Source organism: Dendropsophus ebraccatus, chromosome 8 (assembly GCF_027789765.1).
Source record: "Dendropsophus ebraccatus isolate aDenEbr1 chromosome 8, aDenEbr1.pat, whole genome shotgun sequence".
Classification (NCBI taxonomy): domain Eukaryota; kingdom Metazoa; phylum Chordata; class Amphibia; order Anura; family Hylidae; genus Dendropsophus; species Dendropsophus ebraccatus.
In genome coordinates this window covers 50362550-50376526 of record NC_091461.1, presented here as the reverse complement: position 1 = coordinate 50376526, position 13977 = coordinate 50362550, and the positions used below count along the sequence as shown (strand labels likewise).

General features: G+C 40.5%; 1 protein-coding gene across 4 annotated transcripts in view; it reads right to left on the bottom strand.

The window, feature by feature from the left end:
- Positions 1–237: 237 nt before the first annotated feature.
- Positions 238–13977, bottom strand: part of A1CF (APOBEC1 complementation factor) — a 38262-nt gene continuing 24522 nt past the window's right edge. For 3 of the 4 annotated variants that reach the window (XM_069980324.1, XM_069980321.1, XM_069980323.1), the window contains 6 exons: positions 13541–13638; positions 11948–12224; positions 7275–7489; positions 4011–4147; positions 3364–3488; positions 238–2055 (listed from right to left, as the gene is read on the bottom strand). In XM_069980324.1, the coding sequence (XP_069836425.1) occupies positions 1904–2055; positions 3364–3488; positions 4011–4147; positions 7275–7489; positions 11948–12224; positions 13541–13638 (1004 nt within the window). In that variant the 3' untranslated portion in view covers positions 238–1903. The remainder of the gene's footprint in view (positions 2056–3363; positions 3489–4010; positions 4148–7274; positions 7490–11947; positions 12225–13540; positions 13639–13977) is intronic. The other variant, XM_069980322.1, reaches the window with a different exon arrangement.

Genomic DNA, 13977 nt, shown 5'->3' with positions numbered 1-13977 from the left:
GTTTTTAGTTTTATCAGGTGTGCAAAAGCTTTAATGGGGGCCACGGTTTTAGGGCTTATTATGCAGAGGGGTGTACAGTGGCACATGTATGTGGCTCTATGTTGTGGAGCTTCAGCGACTTATTTCTACCTTATGTGGTTCTGTTATTATATGGCAAGGAACTGGAGGCTTACAATGGCACAGCAGGATGTCATGAAATGTTCTTTATTGTTTTTGAAAAAAGACTGCTTTTTACCATGGTCCATTATACAGTACTGATAGAATAAGAGGCACATCAGGTGGCATTACCCATCTAAAGCCATACTACATAGGTCCTCTTAATCAAAACATTGCTTCTCTAGTGTAATATGGTGTCTACTGAAGGCAGCCAGTTATGGCACAAAGAGTACGCATGTGTCTGCAATATAGACCAATAAAGACTCTGTATGATGCTGTACAGGTTCTCTGCACAAATACTGTAAGTGCTATGTGCATTGATTCTCACTAGCGATTTGCGAGGATCCTATTGAGATTGACATGACATTTTTATTCTGAGCAGAAGAGAATCCTTATACGTTTTTCATCATTTCTTTCCTTTGTAAAGTTGGCCACTTAATAGAAAAATATCTCAGTGTACATTATTAGTAAGTGTACTCATAGAACTTACTTACAAAGCCTCCCTGTGTACCTCAACACCAGAAAAACAGGGGGTTGGCCACTTTATAGTAAAATAGTTCATTGTACAGTATAAGTAGGTCTACTCACTTCACTTACTGACAGCAGCTCATTGTGTACCTCATAGAGCTAAAATCAGACTCCCCTCCACCAGGCTATGCTGTCCTGCTCTGTGGTGAGTCTGTCCATAAGATGGCCGACACGGAGGAGCATGTGACTATACCATTACAGACATCCTCACCACAGAGCAGGACAGCTCTGCCTGGAGGAGGGGAGTCTGATTTTAGCTCTATGACATACACAGGGAACAAGTATTAAGTGGCCAACCCCTTTAAATACATATTGTTTTTAAAGAGCTTTATGCTTTTCTGGTAGTTTTTTTAAGTTACAATGAACTTAATAAAGAACAGAAATATGTGTTAGTGTATATTTTTAAAAATAAAATGGTGACAATATATATATACCTATAGATATAGCTTATCTATTATTTGTATAAAGGCCACCTTAGTCCAATGCTAGGACTACTATACATGCTGTACCCTTCCTTCATATTGTGGTTGTTCAGTAGTTCATGTTATATCCGTGTTTTTTTAGGTGTGATGTTTTGAAGGCCCATGAATTAGATTTATACACACCTCATTCACTTGTAAAAAATGATCATATTACTATAAAACAAGAGATTTATAAAAACTGGAGAGGTTGTCTAGAGGAACCAATAAGATTTCAGCTCTCATGTTTGAGATGTAATATTACAAATCAAAGCAGCACTCTGATTGGTTGTTATGGGAAACGAGACAAGCTTTCCTATTGGACAGTTTAGATGAATGGTGTACTTGTTAAACCTTGAGTGTACCGACATACAGTGTTTCCATATGGTGAAACCTGCTGAGTATAGATACAACTGCCAAAGTATATGTACGGTTGTCAACCTAATAACTGTAAAGCATATGTCTTTAGAAACAACATTTCATGAATGCTTAAAGTCCTCCAAAGTTTTTCAGGCTTAGCCTGCAGAATAATGTTGCAAAGTGTCAATACAATTATTGATAAAGAGGACCACCCAACAAGTATTAATAACACAAAAAAACCTACAGACTAAACAACGCATAAACTCTTTCATGATGCAAGACTAACAAAGGGGCTGGTAGAAGAAATGGAACCAAATACAATAAAATAACAATAAAACCCCCATCTCTCATTCACAGTCACCACACACAGAAGGGTTTTCTACTTGGAGCAAAGAAAAATCTTAGAATGTTCCATATGCATCTCCTCGAGCTGCTACGGCAAAAGCAGGATAGGCTTCATAAGCTGCGTAGGCTGCAAGGTCTTGTCCTAGGGCCACAGCTTGTTTCAGTTGGGTGGCGGCTACTGCAGCTGGGGAAGTGGCAATGGCATATCCTAGAATTATAAATTAGAGACAGTATAGTGATAAATACATGAGATGGTGTATATTCTTATACAATGATATTTTTAGAGGGGTTATCAATGCTTAGAAAAACATGGCTGCTTTTTTCCAGATACAGCACCACACTTGTTTCTAGTTTGGGTGTTGTTTTACAACTCAGTTCCATTGAAGTTAATGGAGAGAATAGCAGATCCACACCCAAAGTAGAGACAAGAGCTTAACTGTTTCTGGAAGAGAGTGGCCATGTTTTTCTAGTCTTGGATAACCCCTTTAAAGGAGAAGTCTGGCGAAATTTTTTATTGAAGTATTGTATTGCCCCCGAAAAGTTATACAAATCCCCAATATACACTTACTACGGGAAATGCTTATAAAGTGCTTTTTCCCTGCACTTACTACTGCATCAAGGCTTCACTTCCTGGATAACATGGTGATGTCACGACCCGACTCCCAGAGCTATGCAGCTATGGCTGCTGGAGAGGATGATGGCAGAGGGATGCTCAGTGTCCCTCCAGTGCCCTGTGTCCCTCAGTGTCCCCCTGCCATCATCCTTTCCAGCAGCCACAGCCTGCGCAGCCCTGGGAGTCGGGTCGTGACATCACCATTTTATCCAGAAAGTGAAGCCTTGATGCACTTCTCCTTTAACGGTCATTAACCCTTTCACGACCTGGGGTCATTGATACATCAATGCCCAGGTCGTTTTTGGACATCAGCTTATGGGATCATAATGATCCTATAAGTTGAAGTCCCTATGTCTGCCCCCTCTCCTCTGTCCCCATGCCGCTGTTACAATCTTGTGACAGTGGCAGGGGAGAGAGGGGAGGGGGCAGATCGCACCACCGCGTGCCCGCAGCGCTCCCTGCTTCCCTCCCTCCCCCTGCAGGCATAGGCTGCAGCAATGTTAATTTACTGCCCAGTGCTGGGAGAGGGTTACCATAAAAAAAAAAAAACTGCAGTCCAATCTGTAGGTGTCATGTTATAGAGCAGGAGAAGTTAAACAAATTGATAACATATTTTTGTATCATGTAAATATCTGCGTATTCTGGGCTAAGTAGTCAAGTGGGTGTACACAGTTATTGACAGATTTTTGTGTATACGTGTGCTTATAGAAAGCTGTCAGTCACAGAGTAGGACTGCTTACTTGACTACTCAGCCCAGAACATGCAGAACTTTACATGAATAACTACAGCTGTATACTAAGGGGCTTTACTGTTATGTGCCATAGGCTATACTCTGTAGGCTTTATGGAGTACATGGGTTCTACAAACAGTTTTATGTCCTTTTTACGTGTACAACTATCCTACCTGCAAAGGTTGTTGGTGGCTCTGCTGTTTCAGTCGGAATCCCCAAAGTCTGAAGTGTATACTCTGCTGCATAGTTCTTTGCTTCATCCACTGATATGCAGAGTTTTGGAGGTGTAAATGGGTGTCTACAAAATAGAATTATAGCAAATAACTATATCAACTTATAGTAACTCTGAAAGGAGAAGTCCAGCATTTTCTAAAGTCCGACAGCCTTCAGGGGTAGGGGGGAAACAACCCTCCGCATGACCGCTCTGAGTGTCGGGAGCGGCCGTAGGACCCCTGCCGGGCTCTGGGATCTCTGGGGTGTCCACATCATGACCCGGCTAATGGACTGGCCACAGGCTAATGCTCCAGTCACTGATTGGCTAAGTGGCCAGTCCATCAGCTGGGACAGGTTTTTTCCCCCCGAGTTGAGACGTCATGACACGGGAGAGGTAAGTTGTTACTTGAGATCAATTTCCCCCCTCCCCCTGCAGGCTGCCCGCTTTAATAAAACGCTGGACTTCTCCTTTAAATCATCTTTCTTCCCACCTCTGAAATTCAGCACTTCGAGACTAGTTTGCTGCTTGCTTACCCCAGTTATGGACCCCATAGAAAGAACAACACCTAAGCAGCAAGCATTACAGTGAGATAATACACCTACTCACATTGCAGGATTCTGGCTGGCCAACAAAGGAATTGTGATCTTATACAGAAACAGCTGTCTTTGATCTTGACCAATCGCAGAGTGAAGCTGATAAACTGGTTGACCCCAGTTATTTTTTTGGCAAATTTCTTCCAGAACCTAAAAAGAATTGAAAAGCTTTAGGTAAAACCCAAAACCTAAAACCAGTGTCTGTATTGCAGAGACATAATACTTTATCAAACAAGGCACAGGTTCCTTCAGCAAGTCTGTGTGTCTATGGTGGTCACCCAGACAGGGGGGTACATCAGTGTTAGACAACTTGAAGGACCGTAGTCTGCTAATAATCTGTAAAATGGATAAAAAGCAGAGACCACCAGGATACATTACGGGGCACAGCTTAATATTCCACGGTCAGAAAGAATGCCTGCTTTTTCTACAAAAGTAATCTTGAAGGTAAAATACAGTGGTGCCTTGGATTACGAGCATAATTCGTTCCGGGACGGCGCTTGTAATCCAAATCCACTCTTAAACCAAAGCACATTGTCCTATAAGAAATCATAAAAATGCAGACAATTGGTTCCACATCCCAAAAATAATGATTTATTATTCTGAATAACATGTAAAACAGATGAAACAAACATTCAGAAACAGCAGAATATGTGATATTATAAATTACTGTACAGTAATGGAGAGGATGGCAAACACAAGGGCTGACAGAGACTGCAGGAAGCAGGAAGGAATGAGCAGGACAGATGTGGGCACAGTATAGCAGCACTCTGTCCAGGGAGAGAGGGGTTACAGCTATGGAGAGATTACCTCCACAGTCCTGTCCCCTGATGTAAGCACCAGCCTGAAGTGGATCTACTATTATTTGGAAGGTGAGGGAGATTTCCTGGGTCAGAGTACAGTGCTGTAGACCACACTATGCAGACCATGCCCCTCCCCCACTCCTGCTCCCACCCAGTACAGGGAGCTCTTAAACCAAAGCAATGCTCTTAAACCAAGTTTCTCTTAAACCGAGGTACCACTGTATGTTCAGATTGGTGATACTGCCAATGGAGACATTATAAGGGTTATCCTCCAGTCAGTATAATGTAGGAGATTTATAAACAATGCATCAGATAATTTTACATTGGCACATATGAATTATCACATACTCTTCCCTAATATATGTTGCATCTGACTTAGAAGCTGTAGGTTATGCCCATTTAGCACTGGCTAAATGCCCAAGGGTCATTCTGCCCCATCTGTCACATAAGAGACTACATGGCACATGATATTTGGGTACTGGCATCACTTTTTTTCATCTGGCTCACTCTAAAGGGTTGTCGAACTTGCTTAGTTTACACAAAGAATAAAAATACCTGTCTTTTCAATGTCAGTGCGTGCAATGTGACTATTTATTTTACCGGCAGTGTTGCTGCAGGGGAAATGAGGAGTCACTGGTGGCTTCATTGAGAAAAGCCACCCTCCTAATCATAGAGGATCTGTTTTGATGCTAAAAGTGGCCCAAACCAGACAAGTTTTTAACGCATGAGAACAGAACGTTTGCTCTCAGCAATAGGTGCCTAAACAAGACCTGATGGCTCCCCTGACATATGTAGTTCAGTAAAAATAAATTATTCCTGTTGTGTCAGACTATACGGATATATTTGTTTGCTAAGGGGAATGGCAAAGTGCACAGATCCAAGTTAACAGACATATTATATACTAACACAGATATGCTATGGACCATCTAAGATCTTCATAACATAGAATTATATTGTGTACATTATTAGTTGGTTCTGTTTGCCTCATTTATATGCTAAAAAATATCAACTCAGACCTGCAAAACTCAACTCAAATCTTAATTTATGCCAGGTTCTAATGTCCACTGGAGTGGGGGTCAGAGCACCTTTTATATGGATTTTCCTGAATAATGGCTACTTGGCAGACTGATACTTTCATTACTGTATTCAATGTTGATATTTGGCCTAACATACATTTAGGAAAATACCAGGTTGCATTGAACATTTTAATCTACGTTAATTCCCTGTCATTTTTACCACAGCATTAATGTTTCTGTAATTTACAGCCTTATACTTAGAGACAGAACACAGGGTCCTGTTCTTTATCTAATGGTGCATTCCCTAATCTACAAATTAAGGTAAAAAGCTTCTCGGCAGATGAAGCTGTGGTGGATGTGGTTGGATAAATCACATAATGGAAATGTTGTATTTGATAAAAGTCATTAAGACTTTGTGCTCCTAAATGTCTTTCTAGAAGCAGAATGTTTTATTGGTCCATTATGAGTCTTTTTACTATTTTTCACTTTTAAGATCACAAAGAATATTATTATAGCACCAGGAAAATTGGTTCTCTTTGTATAGTGTCAGTGGTGCTATGAAAGGATGAAAGGGAAAAGGGGTTTTGTGTCCTATAAGCCAGAAAAGCAAATTACTTAACAACCTAATGATTAGTTTTAACCTGGTCACAAGATAAAAAGCTCAAAACGACAAAAAAAGATATATTATTACAAAATGCAGTCCTTATATAGTCTTAGTAAAGTGTTTCAGAGTGAGATATAAGAGCCTGGCGGGATGGTGCTGGGGAGTTAACGCAAAATTGTATTCATTTAAAGAATTTGAAAGCTCTGGTTAGAGTAGGTATGATCTTGGAGATGTGACCTGCATCTATATCAGAGATATCACTGCTAGATGGTACATATGGTAATATGTTTGACAGCAATATTTCCTTTCAGCTAAACAATATAAGAAGGAAAAAAGTAAATAATAATAGAGTGACAGGCCGCTCAGCCAATCACTAGCCGTCGGTGCTGCCCCAACCCAATGAGCCAGTGATTGGCTGAGCAGGCTGTCACTCTTGTTTCAGGAGTGACAGCCTGCTCAGCCAATGACAGGCTTACTGGGACGGGAAAGCACCAGTGGCTAGTGATTGGCTGAGCGGGCTGTCACTCTAGAGACAATTGTTTAGCTATTTTAATGTGGTTCGTTAAAGTTTGTGTCGGGACTAACCTAAATTTAACATTAAATTTTGGTGAACCTGATGAACCAATCTTTTAAAAAGTTTGCTCTTCTACCGAGCACAGGACCCTGATCCCAGATACACTACACTTCAGGGATCAGGTTCAGCACACGCTATTGGGGGATGAAGCAAAGATATGTGCAGGCCCCAGTGCATTTATTTTATTAAGAACTGTTTATCCATTCTGTAGATCCAAATACTGTATGTGCATCCACAATGCATAAAAATAATGCAATGTAATCTGTAGGCAGATCCAATTTACCTGTGGGGCCAGTTTGATGCCTTGTGGTTTTAAAGCAACAGCACTCATAGGTGTCAGTTCCATTCCTGGTAAAATGTCATAGAGTTTCTCCTCTCTCTTGTCTCCTTTCATCTGGTATCCCACGCATCCACGGCCCAGACCAGTATATGCCAGATATCCCCGTCCTCCTAGTCCTCTAACGCCTGCAGCCCCTACAGGTACACTCATGTAAATTTCTAGGAATGTAAGAAGGCATTACACAGAATCAAATCAGCAGAAATCACCCAGATCCATAAGATAATCAAAAAGTTAGCCCCATGTGCATTGAACGTGCTTGGAACAATGGAGTCACATTAAGGGGCTTTATACTATGCGAATATTGTAAAAGGTAAAGAGAAGTATTTTATATTTTGTAAATAACCTGTAATAAAAAACACAACCATCTACTTAAGAGGGTGAGTAGTAATCTCCACATGGGTTACCTTATCACCTAAACATACAGTAAGATTCTACCAACTATCAAGTAAAGAAATAATATATGTGTAATGCTCATATTTAATATAATGCTCTTCCATTGTTAAATATTTGTTCAATGCACAGTGGTTCCAACTTTCAATACAAAGGACAAATTATAGGACAATTAAAGGACAAATTATAGCCTTATTTCTTTTAATTGCTTTACACATTGTAAGGTACAGCACTGTCTAGATTAGTCCATGATAACTTGAGATTATATACATTATTCCTTAGGATCCGTTCACACTATGGAATCAGTGCCGAAATTCCATGCGGAATCCCCACACAACTCCGATTCCATAGTGTGAACGGGCCCTAAGTATAAATTACATGTGGTCACATGAGACTACATGGGGGCAGCAATCATATGATTGATATTAAGCCCAGAATGAGTTTTATTCTTTATATAAGACAAGTAGTCTTATATATCTAATATATAAAAAAAGGCTTGGTTTAAAGTATATGTTAAAAGGAAAAAAGCAGATGCAAAAAAAGATGGTAAAAACGGACGACAGACGAAGCGGGATTAACCCGTGAAGTGTCTGTTGCCGAACATTCTGCTATCTGCATGTTTATGCCTTTTTTGATCCAATAAACAGTATTTTTGGTGATTACCACAATATTTCTTTCTACAGTGTGTGCGTGTGTGCTATTAGAAGCCACAGCGTAATATAGGTTAATGCTTTTGAATGGTTTCTTTTAATCATAGACCACTTTAATCCAAAGTGGTGCAGGTTTTACACACAGGCACAGCAGTCTTGGTTATAGTTATAAACTGAGGCACAAAATCAGTTTTGTTGATACTAGGCGATACCATGGCCCGACATTTTACATTTAACAAAATTTAACAGTAGGGAATCAGTTTCAGGTCTCAGTTCTCCTACCATGGTTGTGTTGCTTCACAGAGATCCATACCTTTTTCTATATAGTAACTTTCCTTAGTCTCTTAAAGGGGTACTCCAGCAAAAAGCTTTTTCCCAGTAATTGAAAGACATTACAAAGTTATATAACTTTGTAATATACTTTAATCACCTATCTCCCCCCCTTCCCTATCTCCCCCCCCCTCAATCCCCCACCAGGAAGTGAAGAAAATGATAATGACATCATCAAGAGGGAGGCGGATCTAAGCCCTGTTTGGATAGCCTTCCTTTGTCAGATGACTCAGGTTATTCAGCTCTGATTGGCCGGACAAGCTGTAAACCATGTAACAGTTCTACAGAGTCAGTTAGACATCACAGGAGACAAAGTGCATCATGGGAAAGCCCAAACCAGGAAGCAAAGAAAAAATGAAGACGCCAAATAAAGCTTCAGGGACCTGCAAACAGCGGAAAATTCTAACGGAGGAAGACTGGGATGGTAAATGTAAAAACTATGGGGGACATTTATTAAGTCCGGCGTTTTTTACACTGGGCGTAAAAATGTCCCCACAGCTCCGGATCTCAGGGGATAAATCCCGATTTCACAGAGCCTCTCCATGCGAAAATTTTGAAACCTACGCCAGCTCAGAGCTGGCGTAGGTTTCAGTATCATTTTTAGTCTCGAAATATGATATATGCACTGGAATCCAGAGCCTGCGCCCCCCGTCCTTCCCCCTCCACACCCCCTCCACACCCCCTCCCCGCCCCACTGGCAAAGGTGGCGTAAAATGGCCAGATGAAAATATTTTATTTGCAAAACGGCCATTTGCAAATAAATTAAGTAGAATCTGGCCGTTTTACGCAACAAATACAAATTTTTTGCTTGATAACTTTCCCCCTATGTTTATGATTGAATGGTTGTTCTTTTTTTTTTTTATCAGCGCCGGAGTACCCCTTTAGGGACTTGAACCTCAGTGTTGTTGTCTGTCACACTACTTGCAATACACTTTTCTATTTGCATATGCCACGTGGCCTCTAAGGTCTTTTGCCATAATCTCCTTCTATAAACTAACCTACAACCACCTATTGGTCCAAACCCAGGTATTAGACCTAAACAACCACCCAGGCCATTACCAAGGCTACCCAGGCCATACTTCAGGCCTAACTATCCAGACCACTCTGCAGGATTATAGCTACTACTGGATTTCATTACTACAAAAGAAGCCTCCAACTTCTCCAGACACCGGTAGTAAAATACTAAGCACTCGGGTTCAGGGAAAAGTCCACTCAAGTTCACTCAGAGTTCAAGTCCACTCAAAACTAGTGCCAGGTCTTGCACTGGATGTAGATAAAGGACTACAAAGTCCAAAGTCCATCAAGGTTCAAGGTAGTACAGTAATCTGCCTTTGTTTTCGCACACAGGTATCTGATACTGACACTGTATGAGCTGCTGCCCACCATATGATAACAAAGTCCAACTAGACACAAGGAGATAGGTGACCTCCGGTACTACTGGTAGAAGTAGAGGAGGCATAAACATGCGTGATATTAAGACGTCACCTAAGCAGGAGATTAACACAAGGTGCAAGGAAATGTGGCTGTCTGTGAGATATCCATTTCAGGTACAGCCAGTGCATTAGCAGGGAACTAATCTTCACAGAGAACCTGTGAAAGACTCATATGGTTTGCACATAAGTTGGGTCCCTTTAATACATTTAAATCTTGAAACAATGTTGCTTATTTTAACTTTGAAGGCTAATAAAATAGTTTGCTTCTTTTTGATTGGTTGGACAAAACTTTTTGGGGCACATACATCATTGGGTTTGTGCTATTACTTTGGTTAATATTGAGGTTTTGCGCACAGCATACAAAATTGCACTGGATTTATAAAGGCCTTTGTGCTATTTTTGAGTCATTTGCATCGGCTGTGCCTTTTTTCTTTTTTTTTTTTCTTTTTAAACTTGATGGGGTTTGGTGTCGTATTAGCTACTTTGTTAGTCAGATTTATTATAAGCAATTATGGGGAAAGCGAATGTCAACCTGAGCCATCAGCTCAGTGCTCGCTTCCCCCTCATTCCCTGCTTGCTGCCTGTGCTATTACACGCACAGACAGCGAGCAGAGAGCAGTAGGCGGGGCTGCCCGAACCATCCTTAGATCATTCAGATGGCCCATCGAAGTCAGCGGTCTGCCACCTCAGCTCCTATTACATGGAGCGACACACAGCAGACCATCGCTGCACAAATCAGGATCTTTCAACATGTTGAAAAACCACGATCAGCCAGCATCATGCACGTCGGCTGATCGCGGCCTTTCAACATTTTCTATTACACTAAACGATTATCAACTTAAACGTTCCTGAACCAAGTAAGACCGATAATCATTTAGTGTAATATGGCCCTAAGACATAGGGTTGTCAACGAGGTCGTCACGAGAGCCCTCTATTAATCAGACTAGAAAGTTGCTAACAATGTGAGACTCTCACACTGGTGGCCATTGCAGAACAATCTTTTCTTATTTAGCTTGACCTGGATTTCAAATCCATGGCAAAAAAAATGCACACCACAGTTCACAATATGGTATGTATTGCCATTAGAAACAATAGCATGTGTATGCAGCTTTTAAACAAATTCCTTTGCAAAATACACATGAAAAGTACACTGTGTGAACATGACCTTTCAATGCACTGTGGACATATACCTTCTAAAAACATAACTATAAAGTAGATATAGTTTACGAGCTGAATGACGAGACCTCATAGTTACGCAGGTTGCCCATTACTACACCAGGGAACCTTCACAGGTGGCTAATATATTTCAATGTGTTATTGTTTTTATTACCTTGGTTATACTGAACAAACAAAATTGAATCACTTGGAAATTTCACTCCACTGGAGCAGTAGGTGTCTACATAAATTGGTTTAAATTAACTTAAATAAAAGCAATTGCAACTTATATGATCAGGTTTCCATTAGGAATAATAAACAGCAACAAACCATGTTGCAATTTATTCTTTTCTATTTTGGAAGCAATGATTCATTTGCAGTCATTTTTCATACTCTCTCTAATCTATTTACAAAGTAAGTATTATTGGACACGCATTATGCAAAACTTCAGGTTAGTAACTACTCCCTGTATATTACAAGGGTGACTGATTAGCATTCTAATTAAATAAATTACATAGGACTCTCTTGCAGTGGGATTCTAAAAAGCTAATTAAATTTTTAAATTGTCATGTCATGGTCTGCTTTCTCAATTAATAACAAGTGCCAACATTTATTACACTTAATACAGATTCATTGAATTCAGTTACTGTGCTGTTACCTCTAACAGATGGAGGTCGCATGAGACCACGATTGCTGACATAGCTTTTGGCAGGAGGGAAATGAAAGCTGGGGATGGCTGCAGTGTAGGTGGGTGGTGCATAGAACACGGGGGCTCCAAGGTATGCTGTGGTTGGGTCATAGACATTGGCTATTGTGTATGCATATTCTCCTTGGACAGCAGCACCTCTTCCGCCTGTTCCTCTTGTATATCTGACATAACTGTCCTTGTCTACTGGTTTAGCCAAGGTTACTTCTATGGGAGAGCCATCTATAATCTAGAAATAAACATATGTACAGATACACATAATTTGTAAGATTAAAGATCAAACGTTATAAGATCCTAAAGGTGTTTTCTGGACAAAAACTTTCCACAAGATAGGCCAATAATGGTTGGTCAATTGGGTGTGAACACTTGGCACACCTGTCGAGCCGTTCGGGACAACAGCAATGCTAGAAATAAACAGTGCACTTTAAGGATGTGCCAATCAAGTGATAGGTGGAGGTGGTGAGTGTTGCAATCCTGCCAATCAGTGGATAGGCCATCAAAAATTTAAGGCTGTAAAAACCTTTTAAGGACCGCGTCATCGGCATCCCCGCACCAGCACCCTTCCTTTAAGGTAAAAAACCCAAAGTGATGTACCTGATGGTGCATTCGCTTTAAGCAATGTCCACACTGTGTTCAAGCATTACATAAAGTTGTTATTTGTTGGGAATTCCTTCATGTATGTCTCTGATGTATGTCTTTGTATAGCTATACCGAGGTGCATATGTTGGCCAAAATGATGTATGCATTCTTTTTGTGTTTTCCCACTGTATAGTCTTCTGCATGTTCCTATACTGTAAAAAAACACTTACCACTGCAATGGAGGCCTAAAGGACACTCTATTGGCCTCTGCCTGGAGGACCTATGACTACCTTTAGCATATGTGCTGGGAACATGCCTGTTGCATATGCTGAATGTATTTACCCAAATGTGATGTTAACATAGCCATGCTATCATGGCATAGTAGTGAAGCTGCCTGATAGACAGCATCCATTATGGGTCTGTAAAACTGTAACGTCCTAACCCCTATTACTCCCCCAGTACTCTCTTTAACAGGGATACTAGAAAAAACTGGGTACCATTAGGCCCACTGACCTAAAAAAGAGTCAGCTTAGGGCCTGGGCGGTGGCAGGCAGTATCAGATAGGTAGAAACCTAAGCAGCAGCAGCCTAGTACTACCAATGCGGGAAGGGACATTTATTTAATTCTTGCTAGCCTTATAATACCAGTTTTACCACTTCATTTTTACTATATCCATATCCTAATGCATGTGGCATTGAACCTGTATGACCACACAACGGTCAGTGTACTGATAGTGTTTAACAATGTTTAAAGAGTGTGAAAACTAAAAGGCTCACTAACTGCACTACATTGGGAAAAGCACACTAAATAGCAAGCTGCATTGGGCAATAAAATACACCCTTTAACTAAGTTACATATCCAGCAAAAGAGATAAAGCAAACTGCGCTATGCATATACCCTAAGCATTGCCCAATTGTAAGTATTCTGATTTACATGAAAGCATGCAGTGCATCTTTTATATCATACCTTGCCATTTAATGCATGCATTGCTTCCACTGCATCATTACGATTGTTAAAATGTACAAAGGCGTAATCTCTAATTTTCTTTACACGTTCAACTGCCCCTATAACAGAAGGAAAATGTGACAATGAAAATGTATTGTACTGTACATACAAGCCCTATGATACAGCATTACATTAAAGAGTTTGCTCCTACAGTATGTGCACATTGTTAGTATATCGCCAGGACCACTTTTATGGTCCTGGTGATATATGTAGGTTTTCTGCATCAAACAGAACAGGTGAAACATATGTAATAAAGATAATTTCAGTATCCATTTTATCTTCTACAGATTATACAAACCTAACTAACCATGGAAACCTATAGGGATCTTAGTTCTTCTCACTTCATCCACCGTAGGTCTAGGTTTTTGTGCATAATACGGATGCTAAAATGCCCTCAG